Here is a 27,698-nt window from a genome sequence, read left to right on the forward strand (position 1 = left end):
GAGGGCGGGCCGTCCTCTGGCCCTACGTCACCGTGCGGGGAGGAGGAAGTCAGTGTCCCGTCTATAGACACGCCCACTCATGAATATGCATAAGTAGGATGAAAATCAGCCTGTTTGTGTAGAGTAGCTCAGAAAGTGACTTTTCAGAGGCTAAAACTCTGGAAAACAGGAGAGTTTGGGAAAATAACCCTTAAAAACTATGTTTTTGGGGTTCTTAGAACAAATGGAGATGAGTGAAAATCAGCATGATATGGACCTTTAAGTGAACGTGTTTATATCTTGCTTTGTTGTACAGCTGCTCTGTGACAGAGAATGTTTGATTAGGTAGAGCTAACGGAGACATATCAGGATATACTGATCTAGCTTTGTAGTACAGGCCCATGATGATTCCTGAAACACGCAAAATTACTTAAAAAAATGTACAAGACGGACTACAAAAATAAACAAAACGAGAGAATAAAACCCTTTGTTCTTTCCTGTATTAATTTCTAAAATGATCATTATTCTAAATGGTAACATGAATGTTGAACATGTGACCCTCAGATAACACAATCATATTTTTTGGCCCCCGCTGTGATTAAAGTTGCCCATCTCTATTGTATGGGAATGGAACTAGAATTTATCTTTATGTAAAACCAATATTTTGTCCTTACATTTAGAAGAAGAACCATCTTTGATAAATAAATATTTCATGTATTTGAGAGTTTAAAAAGGAGTCACTCCTCCATCATATCCAGTGTGTTTTACCATCTCTACAATTCCTTTCCTCTACCTCAGCCTGATGTGTTGGGTGAGGACGAAGGATCGAGTGTCCACAGGTCCTCCATCACATCACCTGTGAAATTTCAGAGCCAGACCATGGTGAAAGGGGCCATTGTGTCCCCCCGGTGAGGAATGCCCCTGCGTTGCTTGTCAAAGAAAAGGCTTCATTTGCCCTGGAATTTGGAGGCATCTCGAGAAGTAGGGGTGGATTTTTTTTTTTTTTTTTTTTACAGGGGGCTGAGGATGTTCACAAGACTTTAAAAAGAAGAATAAATGATTCTATTAAACCTTTGACTGGCATAAATTAGCACTCATCTTTGTGTAGGTCAACACAGGGTCTATAGTAACATTAGTTCATTCTAATGATGGGGGTGCAGTTTTACCTTATGATCAGATAAAAATCAGCTATATTTACACTTTGCTTTAAGACGTATTAGTTTAAAAGAACATTTGATAATCTCACTGAACATATGAGGGTAAAAAAAAAAGAAGTGGGTTATTTCACAACTCCTACAGTAGCTCATTTTATGTACTAATGCTGACACCTAGTGGTGAAACACAGAACCTACAGTTTTAGTAGTTCAACAGGTCATGCTCGCAGCAGAAATGACCAAATATGAAAATTGTCTTTAAAACATCAATTTTTAATTCATTTAATTTTTATTTTTATTTAATGAATTTATTTTTATTAAATCATAGATTTGATGACATCTCTGTCATTTAGTTTGTATAAACAATATTCGCTGTATTTTTTTCTAATGTCCATGTAATTATGTATAAGTCTATACATATAGATTTATCTATACGTATTTTTTTCTTCTTCTTTAAAGCCTCAGTTTGGTTGACCATTTTGAATGTCAAATATGAATACAAAATGGCAAATATTTAGTTATCAACAAGATGCAATCAATAGTTTAGGGAAATTCACATCATTTAGACCGTTGCATTAAAAAAAAAAAAAAAAAAAAAACTAACATAGTAAAATACATGTAACTGTAATATAATCCTACATAACAAATAAAACTGAATTATGATAAATGCAATGGGTTGTCTTTTATTCTATCAAATGTGTTTCCATAAGAACGTGTGTCTCAAAAATCTCTCTTAAATATAATAATAATAATAATAATAATAATAATAATAATAATAATAATAATAATAATTATTACTATTTTCCTAGTTATGTCCTATATCCACCAGGTGGCGATAATGCACATGTTTGCAGCTGGTTTCTGCAGAAGAAGAATAACCGGAAGTTGTGTATACTCCGTGACTATAAAGCAGGTACGTAAAACATCTGCTATTTTCTATATCTATTATAGTAGTTCTACTTTTTTTTGTTATAAATAGTTGAAATATATATACATATTTTCCAAATGTCTACTTAGTCACTAGAAGGGAAGAATAAACCACATTTATATACACGATATAGGCTCATACTGCAGCATTAGCATTAGCTAACCCAGCAGTGATTAGCACCTTGTGCTGCTGTTTGTGTGATAAACTGAAGAATAAAGATTTTTCAGCCTTATGCTCCTTTTTCGTAAGATTTTATAAATTTGCAGGTTAACAATTTGCACATCTTTTCTAAAAGTGGCAATGATGAGACTAACATCAAAATAATCAATTTATTCAGTACTAAAAATAATTTGAAACTTTTTCCAAACCAGCAAACCTACCTGTTCCTGCTGCGTATCAGTGGAATTCAGTAAATGTTCTGTTCTCAACGAAATAAAAGCTTAATAACTTGAAAGATTGACATTCATTACAGCCATCGATAGAGCCTGTAGTCAGTGTATTGAATTTATCTTGTGTGAGCTGAATTGTCAGATATAAAAGCGATATTTTCAGATTTCTTCAATATATCAGAGGGGTATTCCATAAAGGCGGGTTAACAAACTCTGAGTCTATCCATAAACTCTGGGTCAACATACCCCACGATGGGAAACTCTGGGTATCTGATTCCATTAAAGCTGGTATGAAGTGGGTTAATCAACCCTGAGTATGTAAACCTGGGGTTACTTACGTGCACGCGCGACAAAAAGCCATCATCAATGGATCAGAGATTTAATCGAGCTGCCATGGCAACCAAACGGAAAAGAGTGATTTATTCACCGTAATGGGTGAAATAAGCCGTTGTTTGATGAATATGAGCCTGTTCTAAAGGTGTGTTCAGTCTTCAGTGACTATAGTGGCTTAAATCACCTGTAATTAGTCACACTTTTTGGTCACTTCATCACTTTATTGCTTCAGTGACGTGACGAGCGGTGAATAATATAAATAATATGTGTCTGAGGAGACGTGGCAGCTGCATAGGATGGCTGCATAGAGGGTCCTCCTGTTACACTGGATATAAATACAGTAAATGCCGCTTGATATCGCATCATTTATATTGGTTTTTAATGTAATATTGTCACCAGAGTCATCTCAACGTCCTAAAAAATGTCATAAAAAAACACTGAAGCAGGACGCGAACCCGCAACTCGTCACTAACAAGCACAGCGTCACACTTCACTGCACCATCATAACTTCAAAGACGTATGATCTACAGATTTAACTGTCTAACAATATAAAACAACAATTAAGCCTTAAAAGTGGATTTATTTAGATTATCATCTCCTCCTTTATATTATCCACAGGTTTGTATCCAGTGAACTTTACTACAGACGTCAGTAGATGTTTTAATGCAGATCAACCTCTCAGTGTCTTTCACTTAATGATCTGTATCCACAATGTTAGAAAGAAAACTACCGTTTGGACAAAAAACAAAACAAAACGTAAAGCAACACATTAGTAATGATGTGAACACGTCTGTGGTGTGTGATGTTAATAATGTGTTTCAGAGAAAAGTGTTAAGGTTTATTAAAGTGTTCAGAAACGGTGTTCAGGTGGGCGGGTAGAAACCCAGGGTTTCTTTGATAAAACCTGCCAGCGACCAGGTTTAGTTCACGGACAATGTTGCCCGGGTAACATACTCAGAGAAGAACATACCTCGCTTTTTGGAATGGGATACTCAGAGTTTCCGTCATTTGAGCCTGAACATACTCAGAGTTTGAACATAACCCGCTTTATGGAATACCCCTCAGGTGTCTTAGACAGAAGTTATTATTATTTATTTTTTTTGTAAATTTTCCAGGTGAATAACAACAATAATAGGTGAAGCTAACGGAGAGAGATCAGGATATACTTATCTAGCTTAGTAGTACAGTCCCAAAATGACAGAAAAATAAACAATGATTCCACAAACACACAAAATGACAAAAATATACAAAATAGCGAACGTAGACACAATGATTCCAGAAACACACAAAATGAAGGAAAAGTACAAAAAGAAATAAATACTCAAATCAACTGCAAACACACACAAAATATAGAAATATACAATAAACTTACACAAACAAACACACACTGATTCCACAAACAGAGAAAATGACAGAAAAATACTGAAAGACAACAAAAACACACAAACACATACACAATGATTCCAGAGAAACACAAAATTAAAGAGAAGTATAAAAAAGACCAAAAAAACAACAGAACACACACAATTATTTTAAAAACACAAAAAATTACAGAAAATTGCATTCCTTACAGCCAATGATTGAGACTGTAGTGTATTGAATTTATCTTGTTTGAGGTAAAATTTCAGATTTAAAAGTGATGTTTTCAGATTTATATTTGGTCTCTTTCACCATTTTTCTTTTTCTTTTTTTTTAACAATGAATGTTTTTAATTTTTACAATATTCCAGATGCAAATCAGTAATATTAGGGTCATATTTTTAAATGTTTCAATAAACTCAAGCTGTTAGGATGAGTGTTTTTTTAAAAAATATAATTAGGATTGCAAAAGGCCAGAGAATATCTGCTAAATTACTCCATCTTTCCAGTTAATTCCAATAAATCCTATGAAAAGTTTATGAAAATGAATTCATGAATATTCCCAGAATCACAGAGCTTTTGTTCCTGTGGAATTCATTTACCAGATCTTTCCTGCCGCTTTGCAGCCTGATTTGTACACAAATGATTGTTTGTAATTTTCTTCCATTTTTCCATTTAGTTTCAGTTTTAATTGTCTGCCTCTCTTGCAGTGTGATGGAGGGCCATGAAACCATGGGTGATGTTCCGGCTCCAGGCAGTAAAACGCTGCTGGTGCGTCACCTTCCTGCTGAGCTCAGTGTGGACGAGAAGGTGGACCTGCTCAAGTATTTTGGAGCAGAATGTGTCCGGGTTTCAGCCACCAGGGGGCGACTGGTAAGGAGCGTGACACGATTACACATTTCATTAGTACGAGAATTGTCCGAGAAATAATTTTTATCTAACGATTATCACGGTTATATTTGCCTGAATCAGTGAAATAACTCGAAAACATATTATCAGTCTTGAATTATAGTTTGTTTCCATATTTGGGATGTTCTCGTAACAAAACACGTTACTAATAAAGTAACTAAAATGTACAAATAAAATGATTCTAATACTAAGGTGTCGGTGAATAATAAAATAAAAATAAATTTAAAATATCCTGTTATACGATAATATTACGATAATATAAGCTATTAAAATAATAATTTTTTGTATTCCTGTTTGAGGCCAGTTATTATTTTGTTCCTTTAATTTCATTTTAAATTATTAAATAACACTTCCACAAATTAAATAGTAATAAATTAAAGCACTTTTACTGCTTTTTGCTCAATACGGATGAGAGAAAGCTAAAGGATGTAATAATAAATGTTATAATAATGTTTATTTATCTGAATAATATCCACTGTTATCTGGGAAGTTTATTATTATTTGTGCCATAGTATATAGTCATCTTAAAGTAAAGTTGTAAATCCTTGTTTTAATCAGAAATAAAATGGGTTAAAAGTGAAAAGAAATTTTAAAACCCACAGAAATTGGTTAAAAGTTGCAAATTAGAGTGGCCAAAAACTGACAGAAAAAGTGGTAAAAAGGGTTTAAAGTGGCATTATTGGCTTAAAAGTGGGAACAATTAGTTTAAACTGGCAAATAATGGGCATAGCAAATCGTGAATGTGGTTAAATTGGTGGAACAGTGTCAAAAATGGGAGTAATGTAGTAAAAATGCATTAAAAGGAGCAAAAATATGGCAAAAAAAAAAGTGATGAAAATAAGTTAAAATATGGCAAGTTTGGTATAGTTGCAGAAAATTTGTAAAAATTCTTCATAGAAACATTGTGTCTCCACAGAAACACACGGCGTTTGCAACGTTCAGAAATGAAAGGTCGGCTACAAACGTGAGTTTTTGTTATTTGTTCAATCTGCTGCTATTCTTGTGATTTGTGTGTGTGTGAGAGTGTGTGTTTTCTCTCTCACCTGGTCTCCAGGCTCTCAGCAGGTTACACCAGCTGGAAGTTCTCGGTCAGACTCTCGTGGTAGAGTTTGCTAAAGGCCAGGATCACATCACAGTGTTAAAGGACCCGCCTTTATCAGACAGGTGTGTAGCATTAGAGGGTTTCATACGTATAGAGAACAGTTTTACAGCTCCTCTTAACTCTTCTTCAGTGGTGCTGATGTAAAGGAAGAGAGGAAGAAAAAGGAAATGAAAATACCTCGTATTCCCCTCATCGACACGGGCATCGCACCAAGTCTGGGGTAAGAAATGAGATCAGAATCAATACTAAAAGTTTATAAATCACAGCCCTGGACACACCCACATTCTACCGTAAATGGTCAAAGGAGCTCACCAATGGTTTTCTCTTATAAACAAGCTGCTGAACAATTTACGCTCGATATTGGCAGAAAGACGAGAAAAATGGAATTTCAGAACGATGAGGAGGCGCTTGTGTTTAACCCTCTGGGGCCTAAGACGTTTTTGCTGTTTTTTCATTGTGTTTGATTTTACCTTTATATTTCATATAAGGAAATCCATAAACCTTGCATGTTTGGTATCATTTTTTTCAGGAGAACCTCCCAAATATGACTGTGAAGTATTTTATTTAATACGGCAACTTTATTAACACAGTGGATCTAAAACCACTATGAAAACTAAAATTCGAGTGGGAAAAAGTTAGTTTTTTTTACTATAAAAGTCACAAACATTTTTAACGAATCATTTTTATTGCTTGTATAGCAAATCTAAACTATATATTTCAAAAACGTATATACAGATGAATCAAAAAACACAGTTATATATAGCTATTTACAGTGAAATGGAAGCAATGTCTAAGGTGATTTTGTACAACTATTTACAAAAAAGTATGAATCACAAATACAGGGAAAGGCAAATTATTTGTGCCTCATTGTGTTGATATAAAACAATAAACTAATATATTTGACACTAAACTACACTCTAATCTCACTCACTACACACTAACTAAACAGTCAAATCACAGTAATAATCACTATTATCTCAAATCTCTCAACTCACCCTCTCTTTCTCCGTCTCTGTTTACCTGTCGCTTGAAAACAAAATTCCCGCTATATGTGGACATTATGATTGGACGATGGCCTTCTTCTTCTCAACCAATAGGAAGCAGCTATAATGAGAGGTTTCAGCGTGGTTCTTTCTTGCTGCACAACACTTTCGCTTTCGTTTTAGACGTGCTCTGCAGCGGTCTTCCTGCACGGACAGCTCAAGAAAATGTCACAAAAAAACACGCGCACATTTTTCCTCATAACTCCACTTCTATTTGGCCTATCAACATGATTTAAAGCTGGTTTGTAGGTTGACATCCGCACTTTTGAAACGGAGATCCAAGGACGCTGCACTTTTCCGCTATTGGCTCTTTAATACGATCATGTGATCAGGACGCGCCGGCGCGTCCGTCGGCCCCAGAGGGTTAAAGGAGGCCAGAAAAAGTAGATTTTATTCAGTATTTTGTGATTACAGAAGCTATTAACACTCTGAGGACAGTAATAGTAAGGGTTTGCCACAACCTAAATTAGTGTTTTTGCTCATTTTGATGCCATTCATTGGAGTATCTTCAAATACTTTATATTCCTAGAATCCTTACAATCTATAAGCTAAACAGTTATACATATAAATAAACCACAAAGGTGTTAGAATTGTGTTATAAATAGAAAAATCTTAATTTTTTTTCCAGTATATTTATTAAATAAACACAAAAAACATATTGATCCAAAATATTTCTGAATGTTGGAAATTAACCAAGACATTACTGAACACTCCAGTAGCGATTTGAACAATTGAAATATTTGAGTGTGATCGTATGGATGGAACGTAAGATAGAGGCAAACGTCTAAGCTGGTGTGTATCAACTTTGGGGTCGTGACCCCATGTAGGGTCGCCTGGAATTAAAATGGAGTCGTCTGACATGTCTAGTAATTGATTAAAAAAAAAATACTGATTAAAATGAAATTTTTGTTTTTTAAATTATTATTATAAAATTATTATTCTTGATAAATAATAATGAAAAAAGGGGGGAAAAAAGAAACTAATATATTATTCTTCACCACTCACAATCATGAACAAAAGTATTCTATACTTTCAATTTCTCAAATAAAATGCAGTATAATATATCTTGCCACTTTGTGCACTAATCGTGGCTACTTTGTGTTTGTAAGGACAGTAGTAGCTCAGGGCACTGCCGAGGTGCCCTTGAGCAAGGCACTGAACCCTAACACTGCTTTGGTGTGCTCCCTTCGTTGTAAAAAGTAGATAAAAAAGGAAAATGGGGTCATGACGCAAAACAGTTTGGGAACCAGTGGTCTAAGCTTTCTGTAGCAAAAATAATTATTGATTTGTATCTATATGCTTCAGATGACTTTACGAGAGTAACGTCATCTGATGTTACTCTGGAATGTCCGTTTGACATGTTTTACAGGAAAAATCCTGTGGAAATGTGTGATATGATAATTATCACTAACTGGGAATCATCATCATCACATTTTTCACAAAATCCCCCTTCCACCGTTAATTTGAAGGTGTAATGCTGCATTCACACCAAATGCATTTTGGGCGTCAAAATCGTGCCTCACGCCCCTAGTTGGACGCTTGTGCTCGTTGAATCACAGACGCTTGTCACCAGCGTCGAAGACGCTCTGGGCAAGCTTCCAAACAAGTTGGGAAGAGAGCGCGTTTAGGGGAGGGGCTTCTCTGTTACCGATGGTGTTCATACAATGGATGATATTGTGGCGATCAGTTACGTTTATAATTCACCCAGTGACTGAAGTGGTGGAAAACATTATTGTGTAGAGAAGGCGGTGTTTCTGGTCAGATGTATTTTGGTGTGACTCAGTGTGTGCTCTGTGATGTTAGAGGGCTATAGAGAAGTGTGGGTGAATGGAGAATAAAACGTTTCATGCTGAACACGCCGCCTCTGACTCCCGTTCATGGGCTCTACATTATCCAGAGAGTGGCTTGGCTTTATTTGCGCCTCAGCGCCGTTTCTGGATTCACCAGAGCTGCGCTCGGATGAGAGTCGCTTTCAGCGCTACTTCCGTCTCTCCCTTGTCCAGTTTGACAACCTGCTGACCCGCATTGGCGCTTGCATCTCCTACCAGGACACCAACTTTAGGCGTTCTGTTCCAGCAGAAGAGAGCCTGTCCATCTGTCTCTGCCTCCGGTTAGTGTTTTTTTTTCACGGTTGGGGAACGCTCCTGTTTGGTCGCCGTACCGCGATTTGCCCCAAAAGTTCAATAATCCCAACTCTAGCATCGGCCGCGTTGGAGGTAACAGACGCATGTCAAAAGCTTGAAATCTCAAAACACGCCTCACAGGAGGTGCGGGATGTGTACCTACTTCTGACGCTCCTAGAAGTAGGTACACCTGACGCTTTGGACGCGTTTGGTGTGAACGTGCAATAATGCTTAGGCTGTGACATGTCACCAGGTAAACTTATCACCAGTTCAGCTGATAAACCATCAATTACTCTTTCACATTTGAATGCAATCATAATAATATGAACCAACACATTAAAACACGCTTCAGATGTAGCTCTGCATTTATTTTCAACCACAGGATAACATGATCCCTAATCGAACCATAACACGTAGATTATGAGATAAATTGATGTATTCGGTCGTTTGCTATACTTACTAAACATTCAGTCACCCCTTATTTGGTGGAAAAATAGTGTGTAAATGTGTGATATTGTCATGTTGGGGTCTGATTTTTTTTAAAAGAAAGAGAAAACCGTGGTTCAGATACTTTTCTGTGTTTTCTGTTCATTTTTTTCATAATCACAGAAAATCAGAGGCTCTACAACTTGTGTAAATTTTCAATTCTGGAAATCCCTCGAGTGAAACATCGTTACTCAGGCGTAGATGAGAGCAGTGACTGCATCATGGATCAAACCTGAAAAGCTGTGAACAGGATCTGACAGTATACAGGCCCCGCCCCTCCACTGTGACTGATAGCGATGTCAATGCTGGAGAAGTGTTTTCATGGTTGAATGTTTTCTTCACACATTCAAATAGATAAACTGTAGGTATGAGCAACCTCTATCACAGCAGGGCCACAAACATGTGATTGACCATGGTTACGTGATGTTTTTTTGATTCAGAATGAGTTATTCTGAATTAAATCATTCTGAATTAAAGTGTTCTGCTTCGTGTTTACATGTAAATAATAATTCCCTAATTGAGGTTTACATGGAAAACCGGTTTATTCGGCTTTATTCAATTCCGCTTTAGGTCTGGGGGTTGGGAAGGCTCTGATTGGACAGGGGGAGAATGTGACGTATCGTTTATCGGGAAAAACACACAACAAACCTTTTATTGTTGGCCATAACACAGAAGACCACATGTGAGAACTGTTTTCACTTTTATTTTGATTTTATTTGGAAGCAGCAGCTGGACAATAACATACGGTTTCAGTTTGGACCGCAGAGTAGAAGAGAGATAGGAACTAATCACTGCTAAAAAGCCCAGTAAAACTCTGGAAGATAATCACCAGGAATAAATAGTTGCTCCCTAGTAAAGATAGTAACTCTAACAACAGATAAAATGATTAACCTGGTGATATTACAGCCTGTGAATGCAGTACGGGGATGCATTTTCCCCCGTCTCCAGGTCCTAGTGCCAGCCGGCCTCCTCCTCCTCCTCCTCCTCCTCCTCCTCCTCCTTCTTCTTCTTCTTCTTCTTCTTCTTCTTCTTCTTCCTCCTCCTTCTCCTTCTCCTCCTCCTCCTCCTCCTCCTTTTTTTTCTTTTTCTTTTTCTTCTCACTAGTTAAAATCACCACAGTCTTTATTCTATCAGGTAAAAAAACTAAACTGGTGCACCATAATTGGATGTTTTAGATATTTGTTGTTCCGTAACTTCCTTTTTTCCCGTCGGTTTCCTGCAGGTTGAAATTTCAGCCGAACCCCACGTTGAAATATTTATACCCTCCTCCCTCCAACGACATCCTGACAAATATAAGCCACGCTCTCATCAGCGTGCCCAGGTTTTATGTTCAAGTGAGTAAACAGTGCTTCACTTTCTTCCATACATTCTGCAGTTAAAGTCTGAGGTCGATGTTTGTTTGTTTAGCTGACTGTTTGCTCTGTGCATGTCGGAATATTAAAAAAATTCTGTAATTATATATATATATATATTTTAAAGTAAAAATGTGCGCATTTTAAAACGACACAGCATGTGTTGCCTTCAGGTTAATGTTTTGAATAATTTATATTTTCTCTGAGGTGTTTGAACTGCATTCAAACACCTAAAGATCAAACATTTGCCCTTTAAAACTGTAAATTTGGATGTATTAATATTAAACCTGATGTGGGAGGCATGAATTATATGTTGAAAATTTTTCCTCTGAGCTACACTGTGTCTGTCTGTCTGTCTGCACTGCTACTTCCCACGTTAGCATCTTGGTGGTGCTAGCGTGTTGCAGATTGGCCCCCACTGTAGCTCTCCTACCTCAGCCTCCATCTCACCTTGATCCATAAATTTGTATTCTGAAGCTCTGCAATCTGTTTCTGCATATGGAGTCCAAGTCACAGGCTGCAGCCGTGTTTGGATGCTGCCAGATTGCCTCCTCACATTCATATCTTAAATTATACAGGTGCTCCATCTGATGAACAAGATGAATCTACCGTGCCCGTTTGGTCCGGTCACTGCCAGGCCGCCTCTGGTGAGCTATGAACAAATAAAAGTGTGTGTTTGATGAAAGATTTTTACCCAAATATGTTTATAGTAGTGGTCTGAATCGATTAAAAACTATTAATTCATAATTGCAAATCTCAATTTGTGAAGGGCACACTGAATTATCAACTTATGACATAGGTATTCTTTATTTATTCATTTATCTCGGTGAAATGTTTAGAATGTAAACCATGTAGACTTTAGAGGTTTAAGTTTTATTAAAGGAAATAAGGAGGGAAAGTCTGTTATTACCAAAAATATTACTTATTTAAAGAAAATAACATAAGTTAAAATGTACAAAGTCTCTAACTCACAGGTTTATAAAACTTCAGTGTTAATATGAGAGACGTGCAGAATAAATTTAAATATGTTCAGACAAAACTGTTGTTCTTTAACATTCAGCTGCTGAGGCAAAGCACATTACTGCAGGAAATAGCTCTATTTTTATGAATACCTCTATTTTCATAAATAGCTCTATTTTTTATATACTGGTATTATTATGAATCACAAGTCTATACAAATATTCCTGCTCTTATTTCCGGTGTGGAAGTGTTGCTCACAGGCTTCTGCATAGTGACGCTCTGTAGATTCACTCCCAGTCAAAGCAAACGGCTATAGACTCAGTGCTAACAGAGGTGCTAAGAAAAACCTGTAAAACATGTAGAATGTAAACCATGCAGACTTGAGAATTGAAGAATAAATTTTGAAATGGGATCAAACACAAACTACTGCTCTTTTACATTCAGCTACTGAGGCAAAGCAGTCTGTGTACATTACTGCAAGAAAGAACATCTCTTTTCCTATGAAATGTTATCATTAATAATTACAACTCTATACTAATATTCCTGCTCTTAATCCCTGTGTGGAAGTGTCACTCACATGTTTTTGCATAGTGATGTTCTGTAGTTTCACTCCCAGTCAAACAGCTGCATACTCAGCTGTAACACACAGACAGCTGTCAGTGCTTACAGAGGTACAGTGATCACATGTTTGCGCCACAGACGGAGCGCTTTGTACGTCCTGATAAGCTCCGCCCACTTGTCTCGCCCCCGATTCTCCTTTACATTAATAGGTCAGCAGTTTATAGCTTCCAATTAGTGATTAGAATGAAGTAAAAGCAGACTCTACATCCCACAATACAATGCACCTAACTCTTTAAACAACTTTTCAAATTGATTGATCTATGAGGCCAACATTGTGTCTTTATCTGATTATAAAACATTAAGCATCTTAAGCAGCTTTAACTAAAACATTGGAGGGAATAACAGATGTGGACTGAAGCTGGAATGTGACATATTTTGGAAAAGTAAAACAACAAGCAGTGAAATGACTCAATGGAAGATGTTGTAGGTTTATAAAAGTAAGATACCTCTTTTTAAAAATTAAAAATGAGCCATTGCAACTGCACTTATTATACATGCATGCTGTTAATGAAAAAAATTATCCTACACAGCTGCAGCAGTTCATTAAATGTAAAATTCATATCGATTTATTAAATGTATTTCATTTATTCAAATGTATCTAAAATAATACATTTGACACACCTGATCTCAGAGCTAAACATTGTGTGTTTGTTTCAGATGCTGCCTGCTCCTCCGCACATCCCCATGCCTCCTCCCTTCCCCCCAGACTACCCCCCCCTACCAGTAGAGGAGATGGACCTGTCCAGTCAGGAGGAGTCAGAGTATGAGAGTGGAGATGAAGAAAAAGCCAGGTGAGGAAGAGGAGGACATGGCTACAGTCAGTCTGTTCTAATACTGTGTTATATAACAATAGATATGTGGTAGTGTGATATAAAAACGTCTACCTACAGTATGATTTTTGAAAAAGGCACTAAAGGTACAGTTTAAAACAATAGAAGTGGGCATTATTGATGTTTTTTTGTTTTTTTTTAAAGTAGTGCAAAAGACGTACAGATTTTTCCCTAACATGATAAATAATTGTGTTTATAATTATGATTACAATATTGATCAAAATAGTCATGATAATCATTCTGGCCATAATCGTGCAGCCCGTCTATGCAAAGTTATAGAATATAGTAAAGCATAATTATGATAAAATAAGTAACCTTAGTCACAACTTTTGAAAGAATATTTGGAAAAATCTGCTCCAAAATCAGGCGTTTTAGGCCTTAACAATTTCAGAAATTGTAAAGGTACTGAGAAATAGGAAAAGGTCATGTTACCAATGTATTTATAGAAACTATTTTTACATGGAATAAAATATATAATGAATGGCATTTTTTATTCATTTCATGTAATTTTAAGGAAGAAATTTTAAATTGGGGTTTATATCAATATTGTGATATCAAAATATCTCCATATCACAACAAAACGAATGCAATCAAAATGTTTGTTGAAATCACAAAGGTGGGCCAATCATGAATGTGTTCTTGCTTTTGCTTTATTCAAGCGTTGCTCATCTGAGGGGTCTGATGGCCAACCAAGCGTGCAAGAGACCCTCGAGACCAAAAACAGCCACAAAAAGAAAGAAGCCCAAGATCAAGGATCTGCTCTATGCTCCCAAACTCAGCGACTCTCAGAGGTAAAACCCAGAGGCACTGATGCACGGAGCTGTCCTCACGTACAGTCTTCAAAGGCAGCTAAAAACAGACAAGGCAACCCTCCAGACGATCAGTCCTGCTCATAACCACAGCCTTAGTGGCTCAGAGACTTATTGTTTTATACACACTCCCTTAATGACACCACGTGCTCTGTGTGCATCTGGGATGTTTGTCTGTTTGTCTCGATTTGACCAGAAGAAAACAGAAAACATCCCAAAGCACGAGCTGCTCACGGCTCTTTATGAGACTTTATTCAGGATTTTTTTTCCTGTTTTCAGTGCGGCGGCGGCGGTGGCGCTGCAGCCGTCTGACGTGTTTGAGCAGCCTCAGCCAATCGGACCAAAGAAAATCGAGTTTAACATTTCTGCATCGGAAAAGACTGGAAATGGTGTGAGTGGAGCTGATGAAGATGTCAGAGGTAACGACTGCAGAACAAACACATCACACTGTCATTCCTACTGGTCTGTAAAACAAATGCACTAAATGTTTTATGATTATGGTCCTAGTAGGGCTGTCAATCAATTTTAAAAAAATTTACTAATTAATCGCACAATTTTCTGTAATTATTTGTGATTAATGGCATTTTTTAACGTAAGACTGAAGCTTATAATAGATATTATGTAAATATGGGAAAGCATGGAATTAATGTCGAAATAATACACAGAAAGTACATTTTAATTCAAAGACAAGTTTAATGACTTTTGTTTTCTCCATAGAGCTGTCAGTAAACTTTTTAAAGTAAAACTTCCCGCCAGATATTTCGTCCCCCATTGTTGCGCGGTATTCAGCTGTTCTATGTCTCTATGTCTATCACTCTATGTATATGTCTCTATGTTTATGGCTGCACACTCGAACAAATGTTAGGGGTCAGTCAACACTGGAAGGAAACAACATTGTGTTAATTTAGTTAATTTTTTTTAATATCTTAAATTAATGGAACATTTTAGTGCTCAGAAAGTGGTGATTTAAAGTAAGGTTGCAAAGGGACGGTGCATTTCCACAGGAACATGATACCAAATATCCAGAGTTCATTAAGAAATATAAACTATTCATGGGAATTGTTTATTGGAATTAACCAGAAATTTGGAACAATTTTAAACCTTGAATAATCTGAAAAATGACAGAATAACACTTTAATCCACCATATTTCTGTATGTCTTTGTGTAACTGAATCACCTCGGTAATTAGAAACTAAATATGGAAACCAGTGAATGGTGCAGCTGAGGATAAACAAATTTAATTTATTTGTCTATTGGTTTATTTGACAGGGACCATGCAAAACAAAACTGTTGAGCCAGAGTTAGCTATGAAGATCATTTTCATCTGTGGTCCCTGGATTTTAGATGTAGGAATGCTGCCTTTTAGCTTAAATATTGTGGCCATTATCCCAAGCATCAAATTGTTTGTGTTTGTATTTTTTTACAGGTGTTTTTTTAATCAATACGGTCTTTAATTCTGAATTAGCTAAGGTAATTAGGCATATGATCAGTTCTAGGGAACTTATTTTTTTCTTGTTTTGCGTCAAAATGTCCTCCGTTTTTGGTGCGTCAACAACAGTTATTCATTAAAAAATAAAATGGATAATTGATTTATCGCAATGTTGTTATTGATGATTATGAATCAATTCTTTAACTTTAGCAGCAGACTGATGTTAAACAAAATATGATTGATCTAATAATAATAATGGCTTGGATTTATATAGCGCTATCTTCAAGGAGACTCAAAGCGCGTTAGAGAAACCATTATTCATTCACACCAGTCACTCACACAGTCATACCGGTGGTGGTAAGCTACAATGTAGCCACAGCTGCCCTAGGGCAGACTGACAGAGGCGTGGCTGCCATTTCGCGCCTACGGCCCCTCTGACCACCACCAACATTCACGCACAATTCATACTCACTCATACAAGGCAATGTGGGTAAAGTGCCTTGCCCAAGGACACAACGACAATGACTCTGTTAGAACAGGATTTGAATCCCCAACCCTTCGGTTACTGGACAACCTACTGAGCCACGGTCGCCCCGTGCGATCTGCAATAATTGAAAATCTAATTGATAATCATTAATAATAGTTTGTAATTGACTTGAAAGTTCAATAATTGGAATCGAATCGATGAATTACATTTGTTTGCGGATTAGTGGAAAAACATTTAAAGTGGGAGTCTTTACTAAATCTATGAAAAATGTGATTATTATTGTGCATAAAACTTATTAGTTATTATTATTATCCAAGCAGGAGATTTGATTTGCTTTGAGTTAAAGCATTTCCTATGGCTGAAGTCAGAGCGGAGTGTTGCATGCTGTGAGATCACACCTTTCTCTACCGTCCTATCTGTGTATGGAAATGTGAGTGAGGGCTTGGTCTGTGTTACTCCTCAGCTGCTCCTTCTCCTTATCTCTGCTCCTCTCTACACTGCACAAAGTAAAACAAGATCTCAAAGTCAAACACAAAAGATTTCCTGGAGGCGGAGGAAAGATAAACTACGACAGGTGGCTTTTTGCATTAGTCTTGTTTCGGGAAGGGTGGAGGGGTGGATTCGATAAACAAGTCATTTAAATGAAAAGGAGCAGAGGTTGGAACAGATAGAGAGAGAAGGATCAGTGTGTGCAGAGATCTAGTTCTAGAACACACACACACCTATGGATTAGTACAGGCTCACTGGTTCTGGTAATTCCATCAACGTGTGTGTATGTGTGTAGGTGTGTTCATGCTCCATAGCTCCATACCTTTCTAACTCCTGTTTGCAAACCAGCAGTATATAGTGATTGTGACTCCAGCTCCTTAGTTTGAAACGGGAACATCTTCCTGTCACTAGTTTTTCTCTCTCAGATGCATTTTTTATATACAGGGTTCCTGTAGATCCTTAAAAAATAATCTAAAAATAAGGCCTTAAAGCAGAACTAAGTAACTTTTTCATCTTAATAAATCTTTCTCGTAGTCCCTGTGAGGGTAATAAAATTGTTTATGGGGTGATTGGGGGGTCTTTAATCTCCCCCTGCTGTCTCTGGCCTGAAAACCGCACTTGCAACTCCCCTGCCTCCGACCTGGTGGCAAAACGTACTGCTTTACGTCAGCCCAGTACTCACTAATGCTAGATTATGACCAGCCCTGTGGCTGCTCACGGTTGTCTACAAATTCACTTTTCTCAAACTTATATCATGGCGGAGCCAGCAAAAAAAAGGCAGAGAAGATCTTTGTCCGAGGAACGGAGCGACTCCATGTAGTGACAGCTCAGCAGCAACACAGCAATCACTCACACTGCCGTTGCGAAAACAGGCACGCGCGCACACACACACAACCTAGCGCTCCATTAGGCAGCACACACACAAATATCCATCCATCTATCCATCCATCCGTTTATCCATTTTCAGAGATGCTTTGTCAGCACACAAACAAACAAACAAACAAACAAACAAACACATTTCCACACTCTCTTCCATTAATTTATTTGACTTGTCTCTCTTCCTCATACTGGTCACATGGGACTATATGTGTGAAAGCACCCTGAGTGTCACTGTTGTATTAGGATTTTTCAGTGACAGTTATTTAATTTTTTTTTTTATTATTATTATTGTTGGTATTTTTGTTGCTTATTGTATTGTTGTCGTGTTCCGTTTTGTGTTCTTTGTAAATTGATTAAATGGTGTAAAGAGGCAGATTACAAAAGATTATTCTTCTTTATTCAAGACAAGGGAACCTTTGTGTTAATATTACATTGTTTTGTCTTTTTAATCAATGAATGAAATACGCAGGGGTGTAAATAACCATTTTCATGACCATACGGTACAATATTGATTCTTTAGATAATTGCTGATACCACAACATCTGCCACGATTTGGGGGTGTCGGATTAATTTAAGACTATATTATTAACACAATCAGCTACATTTCACCAAAGAGCTGGAACAAAAAAAAACATGCAAAAGCAACAACAAAGTTGAAATAGTGATGCTAAAAATGAGCCATTGAAGGCGTATCAAAGCTAAAGTTAGCATGCGTCCCTCCCTGTCTCTAAGGCGCTGACCCTGAGCTGAAGCCCAGCAGCTGTGAGGACCGGACAGAAGCAGAAGGCTTTGGGAAGCTTTACCCCAGCACCCAGTGCTCCCAGCAGCAGGAGGAGATCAGTGATGATGACCAGGGTCTGCTGTCAGACGTCATCTCCAGGAAGGAGCTGGAGAAGGGACGGCTGTCCAGAGATGGTAAACCAGCCTGTGACACGCTGACTTAGAACAACCACAGTACACTCTGAAGTTTTAAAGGCTGTAAGAAAACATCCATGATACCAGATGCGAGAACTTTCAGGATAATCTACAATTCATAGGATAGGGCCTCTGATTACAGGAATTGGAAGGAATTCTTGGAATTACCTTTCTGACAGAATATATCCTCACATGTTTTAGGAAGATATCACACATTTTCCCCCAATTTTCCTGACGTATTAGGTGTTAGGAAGGGAAAAAAACACATGGACTACTATAAACTGCTACAAAATCTTGTGTAAATTCTGAAGAATAGAAAGTTAAAATATTTTTTAACTAAATTTAATCCCTGTTCTGTATTTTCGGCATGATTTTGGGACTTTTGATCTGTCACTAATTATATCAAATTAGAGAAAGTCCATAAAATGGAAATGCGTGATTCTAAAACAGAAAAAAACTGAATTATAGGTTTAATTCCAGCGAGTTCATTTTGTCTTCTTTTTTGAAATAATATGTTATGGTTTTATTTATTCAAACAACTTTTTTGCAGGAAAAATGTGAAATTTTACTTTCAAGGAAAGTAAATTCCAAAGTATATAATTTCCTGAAAAAGAAGTTGTCAGAATTAGGTATAACCTAAAACAAAATTTAGTAAAGTTTGAAGTGTTAAAATTGATTAGTACTCTGGAGTTTTCCCTCGGAGTACAGGACAGTATAGATATTAATAGTCTAAATCTGACACTTAGTAAAATACCAGTGTTGGATGCCTGAACATGACTGGAAAGGTAGAAAATAAAGTGTATTCTCCCAATATACTGGATTCCTGATCATAGAGAGCTGCTGTCCTGCATGTTTTAGATCTCTTCCTGCTCCATTACACCTAAATCTAATCAATGTGTAATCAGACCTCTTGTGTTGAAGCAGGAAGACGTGAAAACGAGCAGAACAGATGGTCTCTAGGACCAGGAGTGAGGAATCGTGAAACTGTTAAACTGAATGGATCATTTATTGTGTCCCATTCTGTTTATTTTTCTAAAAACAGAGATAAAGAGGATGTCTGTGTTTAAAAACTATGAAGCGGGAGAGCCGACGTGCAGACTGTACGTGAAGAACGTTGCAAAGCAAGTGGAGGAAAAGGTGAGTTGATCTGTAGCTTTTTATCATCGATTCTTTACCTGGAACTATCGTTCTTAATGTTGCTTGTTTTTGTCCTTCAGGATTTGAGATACATCTACGGGAGATTCATAGACTGTTCATCAGAAGACGAAAGGAAAATGTACGTCAACCTATTTCTACATCCTTCCATTTCATGCTGACCACGTCTTGTGGTATGAACTGATGTCGAGGTCATGAGGGACAGTTTTATGTCCGTGCATCAGCAGGACTTCAGTCATTAAACCCTGAGCTACTCTGAGGACAGACATGGGTGAATAACAGGAAGGTACCAGAGGTGGACTGTCCTCACGCCGTCTATTTATCTAAATCTGATGCAAAAGTCCATCCTTTATTTATAATTTGAATTTTATTTTGTTTTATTCATCAAAATAAACGAGAGAAATAAAGTTAAAAAAACAATAGCTGTGACGATGGATCAGACATAAGCAACTGGAGGCTGTGGCCCTCAAAAATAAAGGTAAAAATTGACCCCAAAAATGACAAATAAATAAATAAATTAAAAAAAACTCTGAAAAACATTGAAAATGACACAGAAATACACTAAAAGGGCAACAAAAATCACAATATGACTTTAAAAACACACAAAATAACAAAAACAGACAAACCCCAACAAATATTAACAAAATAACTGAAAAATATACTGCACAATACCAAAAATACTCACAAATGACCTCAAAAACACAAAACAAAAACACCCAAAATGACAAGAAAATAATTACTGAAAGAATCCAAAAACACCAAACACACACAAAATTAGAGAAAAATAAACAAAAACAAAAAAAAACAGACAAAATGAAATAACAACATTAAAAACACACACTAAACTCTAAACTCGTTGGTGTTTCCTGTGTTAACACTGATTGGTGTTTGAACAGGAATAAAGTAAATGCAACATTTCTTTGTGTTTTATTTTGGAAAAAAAGGACTGAAAAATGTTCCGTCCTGGTCCTGTTGGACCTGTCTTCTGCCTTTGACACGGTGGATCATCATATCCTGGTTGGCAGACTGCGGGATGTGGTTGGCTTGTCAGGCCCTGTGTTGGAGTGGTTCAGATCGTACCTGACCGGTAGAACATTCTCTGTGTACCACAACAACGAAACGTCAGAAACTGCGGATTTAAAGTGGGGTGTACCTCAGGGCTCGGCCCTTGGGCCGCTTTTGTTCCTGATTTATTTACTCCCTCTCGGTGAGCTGATCCAGCAGTGCCCTGATGTCTCCTATCACCTATACGCAGATGATCTCCAGCTGTACTGCAGTTTTAAGCCCTCCGAACCCCAAAATGTGCTTTCCCTCACAAACTGTCTGGTAAAGGTAAAACAATGGCTGAATGAAAATAGCCTCCAACTGAACTCCAGTAAAACGGAAACCCTAGTCGTTGCCCCGGACATTATTGCTCCTCTCATCAAACAGCACCTTGGCGCCCTAAGTAGCACTGTTAAAAGTTCTATAAGGAACCTTGGAGTAATTTTTGATGAAGGGATGTCCCTAGAACGTCACTCTAAGCAGCTCATCAGGAACTGTTTCTTCCACCTGAGAAACATCTCAAAGCTGAGACACATAGTCTCTGGTCCTGAGCTTGAGATGGTCATCCACGCGTTTGTTTCCTCACGGTTGGACTATTGTAACAGTCTGTTTACATGCCTTAGCAAAAAGGATCTGGCTCGTCTTCAAGTGGTCCAGAACTCTGATGCACACCTCCTGACCCATACCTGTAGGAGAGCCCATATCACTCCTATTTTAAAAACTCTACATTGGCTCCCTGTCATCTACAGGATGAATTTTAAAATCCTTGTGCTGACTTTCAGGGCCCTTCATGGCCAGGCGCCTGAATACATTGAGGGTCTGATCCAGCCCTATGTTTCAAACAGGAGCTTGAGGTCTTCTTCTCAAAACCTGCTGATGGTCCCCCGCACCCGCTTTAAAACACGAGGTGATCACTCTTTTAAGGCGGTAGCTCCTCGTCTCTGGAATGCTCTTCCACACACTCTGCGGATGCTGGACTCTGTGGATGTTTTTAAAAGTCATCTAAAGACTCACTTTTTTATGGAGGCTTTCTTGACACACTCCTGTTTGTGAATGGACTCTTTTATACATTGTAGCATCATTGTAGTGGACTTTTATATGCATTGCGCCCTTTTTAAACTGTAAATTGTGAAGCACTTTGTGACCCTGGTCTGAAAAAAGCGCTATATAAATAAACTTTACTTACTTACTTACTTAAAGCACTTTTTATTTTGAGGGTGACAATATATGAATGTGTGCGTTTCATTATAATCTAAATGTCTAACCCAGAGGTAGGCAACCTTTATCACAGCGAGGGCTGTGTGGAATGTGTTTGTTTGATTGGAGGGTCACATGATCAACATTCATGTCAGTATGACATGAATGTTGACATGAATAATGACAACACAAAGGTTTTTTTTTTAGTAATTTTGTGTGATTTTCTGTCATTCTGTGTATGTTTGTTTTTGTTTTACTTGTGAGGCATTTTGTACATTTTTGTAGTCCTTTTGTGTATTTGTCCTGTAAAATATATGTTTTTTGGACTCATTGTGTATTTGTGCTGCCATTTTGTGTGTTTTGGAGTCATTTTTGTGTATTTCTGTTGTAGTTTTGCTGTCATTTTATGTGTTTTTCTCTGGTCTTTTACTGTATTTTCCTTGTAATTCTTTGTATTTTTTTTATGTATTCTTGCACTTATGTGTATTTTTCTCTCATTTTGTACATTTACTTTGGGGGCTGCATAAAATTAGACCGAGGGCTGCGTGTTGCCTATGTCTGGTCCAACCCAGGGAGGGAGAACCCAGTGTTCTCTGGGAGAATGTTTCCCAGAAGCATCAAATGAGGACAAAATGAGCTTCCAACAGTTTCCATGATAAAGAGATGAATTTACAGCGTGTGTGCGTGTGCGTGTGTGTGTGAGAGAGACATTAGTTGTGTTTTAGCTGCAGCTGCTCCGTTTGTTCCAATCATTGTTGAATAAAGCAGTGACAGGTAGTGATTGATAGCTGCTGCATCATGTGTTCCAGGAGCAGATATTCTTTCTTTCTTCTCCCTAAGCCTCCGTATCCCACAGTCTGAGCCGTGGTGTTATAATGACGAGTGTGTGTGTGTGTGTGTGTGTGTGTGCGTGCTGTGGCTTGTTTCTCAGGTTTGACATTGTGTTAATGAAGGAGGGAAGGATGAAAGGACAGGCCTTCGTTGGACTCCCCAGTGAGCAGAGCGCCCTCAAAGCTCTGCGGGAAACCAACGGCTACGTTCTCTACGACAAACCGCTCGTCGTTGTATCCTTTTATTCCCTCTCGTGTGTGTGTGTGTGTGTGTAGGTTCTATCTCCCTGTATGTGCCGTCAAATTAAAACGGTAACTATTTGAATCGTGAAAACTAAGGTGATTTGTGGCTGCGCTCCCACGTGCACAAAATGTCGTGCACGTGGAGGGTCAGTCTGGAATCAGGTGGACACACACACACACACACACACTCCCTCACAGATGTGTTGTTGGCAGCTCTGAGGCACCATCTGCTCCTCTTCCTCCTCCTCCTCTTCATCCCTCTGAAGTTAAACGTCACCTTTAGAACTTTTCCAACCACACATGTCATCTATTATTAAGCTCTACTCACATTTGGAGTACATGTGATAACCACATTTATGTATTTATTTATGTATTCATCTGAATAATATCCACTGTTATCCAGGAAGTTTATTATTATTTGTGCCATAGTGTGTATATATATATATATGTATATATATATATATATATATATATATATATATATATATATATATATATATATATACACACACAGTAAATCCTTGTTTTAATCAGAAATAACTTGGGTTCAAAGTGACCAAAAATGGGGGAAAAGGTGGTGAAATTGGATTTTTAAAACCACAGAAATTGATTGGTTAAAAATTAAAGTGGGAAAAATGGAGAGAAAAAGTAGTAAAAAGGATCAAAGTGTCAATATTGGAACAATTAGTTTAAACTGGCAAATAATGGACATGATAAATAGCGAAAGTGACGAAATAAGTTAAAATATGGCAAGTTTGGTGAAGTTGCAGAAAAAGGGTAAAAATAAGCAAAAATGGGCTCAAATTGTTGAGAAAATATTTGTAGTTTCTTGAAGGCATCTGGTGAGTTTATTATTTGATAAAAGGTTACATGAGCTCAAAACTATAAATCAATTTGTGACACATTTTAATTGTTATAATGGCTCAAATTTCAGGAACAAAAAGGAATAAATGGAATTCTGTTGCTTAAAAATGGACAAAAAGGCTGATGATAGAAGTAAAAAAGGGTTGAAAAGCATTTGTGTTAAATGTTCAGTGGCGTTACTAACATTTATTACATCAGATTGTTAAAAAGTCTTTAAAAAAACAATTTTAACTTTTTACATATTATTTTTTTAGCAAATGTTTTTATCTGATAAGATGTTTTGGTTCCATTTATGATGAACATTTCTAGGTTCTTCTCTTGGTTTTTAAGTGTCACATTTTGAGGTAAACATGTTATATTTCCTGCTTTTATTCCCTTTAATCTTCACTGACTTCCCACGCTTGGCTCCGCCCCCTCTTCCTTTCCTTTTCTAAGCAGAGGTCAGAGTCCTTCGTCAGTCTGTGAGATTAACAGCAGCAGTGACTGAGTGACTCTGAGAAGCTCTTATAACGTCTCCTGACCTTTATGAACAAACAGCCGTGACCTTTTGTCCTATTGGATTGTGAAGGAGCGAGTGTCACAAAGCACAACAATATTTACATTTATTTAATATTTACCTACCTTAACCTGATCTGTGCAGCAGTTTGCTCGTTCTGCTCGACCCAAAGCAGAGAGCGGTGAGTCTAAGAGAGGAGCCAAACATCGCTGAAGATCACAGGTAAGAACATATTAAACCTTCACAGATTAGTATTTAAGTACAACTCACAACATGCCAGTTAGTTTATCTGCTGTGATCTTTACATTTTTGTGTAAAATCTGAGCTCTAACATGATTAAAAACTCATTTTAAATCACATTTAAGGCAAATATTAAACCACTTTATTATGACAAAATCAAACCGTTCTGTTTAGAGATGTTTAATATTAGCTTTTTGCCAATATTAACGATACCTATTAGGGGTGTGCACTACCATGAAGCTGACGATAAGATTCACAATTTGAATGTCACTATACAATGTGTTCCGATATACGTTGCGATATATCACAATATTAATAATTATAAATTTCACCTTTACAAGTACAAAATGGTATGAAACATCATTTATTTCATTTTTTTTAAACTTGTGAGAACATGTAAATTAGTGTTTTTCAAATGGGGGTACGTGTACCCCTAGGGGTATGCGATGGTACTACATGGGGTACCAGAGAGAGAGAGTGGAAAATGATCAAAGTGTCAGTGTTGGTCCCACCCCAGACATGAGATGATAAAAACTATAGAAATAAATTTATTCAGGAGCCACTGAATCAGTGTTTTTCAACCTTGGGGTCGGGACCCCATGTGGGGTCACCTGAAATTTCTGAAAAATTTAAATAGATTTTTGAAATTTTGTATTAATTATTTAATTTTTTTTGTAAACAATACTCAATCTTAAACAAGTGCATTCCTATGCTTTCACTTTGTGAAATATAAATCTAGTTCAGCTAAATTGCAGTAAAAAAAAAAAAAAAAGGAAATAAAAGAGAGAGGAAAAAAGTTCAAACATTATTAAAAACAAATTCTAGAAAAAAATGTATTTGGTATTCTTGATATCAAAATAGGGTCGCGACAAAAATAGATTCTTTAAAATGTGTGTTATCACTCATCTATAGAACATAATGATATAATGAATGTTTTAAATTGTTTTTAAGCAAAATGTTGTAGTCGACAAAGGAGGGTCTTTGATTCAGAAATAAGATAAAAGGTGGTTTTAGAGCCAAAACAGTTTGAGAACCACTGAAGTTAATAGTAACCAACTGTAATTCAAGCACAAATATAAAAAACAAGTGGTTTGTGTTTATCAAAGTGTCAAATTGCTTCTTTTTTTAAGTTTAACTTTTGCTTCTGCAACAGATTCTTAAATTCTTAAGTTCTTAAATTCCTAAAAAAATAAAATAGTAAGCAATTTGGATGTTTTTTGGATCTTAATCATGGGGTGAAATATCGCAAAATATCACTAAATCGATTTTTTTTTTACATCCTTAACACCGATATATAGATAGACTCCTCCCCCTTTAACCTAACTTTAGGTCATATTATGTGTATCTTTATGGGAATAACAGGTTAATACTGCTTTTAATGTGATGCCCATTGGATTTATTCAACTAATAAACATAATATGTGCCATTATTGGTTCTTCAGAATCAGAAGTCCTTTATTTATCCCAGAGGGAAATTACTTTTGTTACAGCTGCTCAAGGAATATTACACATAAAAAGCATAAACGTTAAACAAAGAAGAAACATGTCAAACCCATGGCCCAGGGGCCAAATCCGGCCCTTTGGAGATTCCAATTCGGCCCACAGGACAAAATAAAAATGAGAGAAAACATGAATCATTGTGTAAATGAAACTCGACAATATTTGGAGGTGCTCACAGTTTTGTCAGTGCTTATATCACATGATTCCAGTCATTTTCAAAATGCTTAAATTTTCCAAAAATCATTACATAATATTTGCCTTAATTAAATAAAAGTGAGTCACAAAATCTAGGAAATTTAAATTGAAGATCGTTTTGGGACTGATAAATGTCACTTACTGCTTGGATATGGTCGCTTTCTTCAAACTAAGCACAATAATGTTGAAACTACTACTTGTTTGGCCCCCTGAACTAAAATGAGTTTGACACCCCTGCTTTAGACCATCCAATTTGGTCCACAGGAGAAAATCATAAATCATTGTCTAAATTACCAAATTATTCTGTTGTTATAATGTAAAAATAATAATAATACACAATATTTGGATGATCTTTATTTCCCCCCATGCTTTTTTCACATGACTACAATTATTTTAAATCTGAGAATGTTCAAATAACTAAATTTTCCTGAATATATTTCACATAATTTCCCCAAATTAGATAAAATTGGTCACAAAATCAATGACATTTAAAAGAGAAAATCCTTTTGGGACTGATATCTGTCACTTATTGCCTGGATATTACCATTATATAATTTATGTATCATTTATAAGTCGTGTAAAGTGCAAACATGGGGAAATTAATGTTGAAATTACTTGTTTTCCAGCATAAAATCTGTGGCCCACTTTAGATCAAACTACTTTGTATTTGGCCCCTGAACTAAAATAAGTTTTACACCCCTTCTTTATATAGAAATGTGCAGAAAAGAGAGAAATCTGCAGATACTTTGTGCTTGTGTGTACTTTAGAAAGTCTGATAAGTGTAACGGTGTGTTCATGTCACTATTGTCTATTCAAGATGCCATGGCTTGATTTTGTGGCCCCGCTGAAGCCTTTGTATCCTTAATGTGAAATATCCTTTTAAAGATGCAGTGATGTCGTGACGGTGCTGCTCTATGATTGGTTGATTTCTACTGTATTCTGTATTTGACTGGATTTCAGGTGCTGATCATCACAACGCGTCGTCGTCCGTTTGTGTGAGTGAATAAAAGTGTTTTTTAATAAAATTCTGGTCGTGGTTTCCTTCTGTCGCTCGTTTATGGAAGCGTTTTCAGCCAAAACCATCACCGCTGATTGTCTGTAGACTCCTGGAGTAAACAGTGAGCGAAGCGCTGAGGTTTTTATGATGTGGATTAGCAGAGCAGCAGATGGAGGCTGTCAGAAGTTAAACACAGAGAGGAAAAATAAGCAGAGCAAACAGTCTGTAGACTGAGCGTTGGTTTACCTCACCTCACATGGCCTCATCCTCACACCATTATTAGAAAACATCAACACGTTTCATAGTTTTAATCAAAATCTGGCTCTCAGGAAAAGTGTGAACCAAGAACAAAGCTGTGTGTAG

General features: G+C 36.9%; 1 protein-coding gene across 3 annotated transcripts; it reads left to right on the forward strand.

Annotated features, from left to right (window-relative positions):
- The first annotated feature begins 1,995 nt into the window (after window positions 1–1,995).
- On the forward strand, window positions 1,996–27,363 carry rnpc3 (RNA-binding region (RNP1, RRM) containing 3). Of its 3 annotated transcripts, none has more exons than XM_028477296.1 (16): window positions 1,996–2,046; window positions 4,852–5,014; window positions 5,967–6,014; window positions 6,105–6,214; window positions 6,283–6,372; window positions 11,027–11,138; window positions 11,735–11,803; window positions 13,395–13,528; window positions 14,227–14,358; window positions 14,656–14,795; window positions 18,393–18,575; window positions 19,618–19,712; window positions 19,793–19,851; window positions 22,903–23,035; window positions 24,549–24,626; window positions 27,156–27,363. In XM_028477296.1, exons 2-15 carry the CDS (start codon window positions 4,856–4,858, stop codon window positions 24,615–24,617), a joined length of 1,533 nt encoding a protein of 510 aa, XP_028333097.1. In that variant the 5' UTR covers window positions 1,996–2,046; window positions 4,852–4,855; the 3' UTR covers window positions 24,618–24,626; window positions 27,156–27,363. The 3 variants fall into 3 exon arrangements, with proteins under 3 accessions (XP_028333097.1, XP_028333099.1, XP_028333098.1); XM_028477298.1 differs by having other exon boundaries at window positions 27,224–27,363; XM_028477297.1 differs by having other exon boundaries at window positions 27,299–27,363.
- Window positions 27,364–27,698: the final 335 nt, after the last annotated feature.

This window comes from Gouania willdenowi, chromosome 20 (genome assembly GCF_900634775.1).
Source record: "Gouania willdenowi chromosome 20, fGouWil2.1, whole genome shotgun sequence".
Lineage (NCBI taxonomy): Eukaryota > Metazoa > Chordata > Actinopteri > Blenniiformes > Gobiesocidae > Gouania > Gouania willdenowi.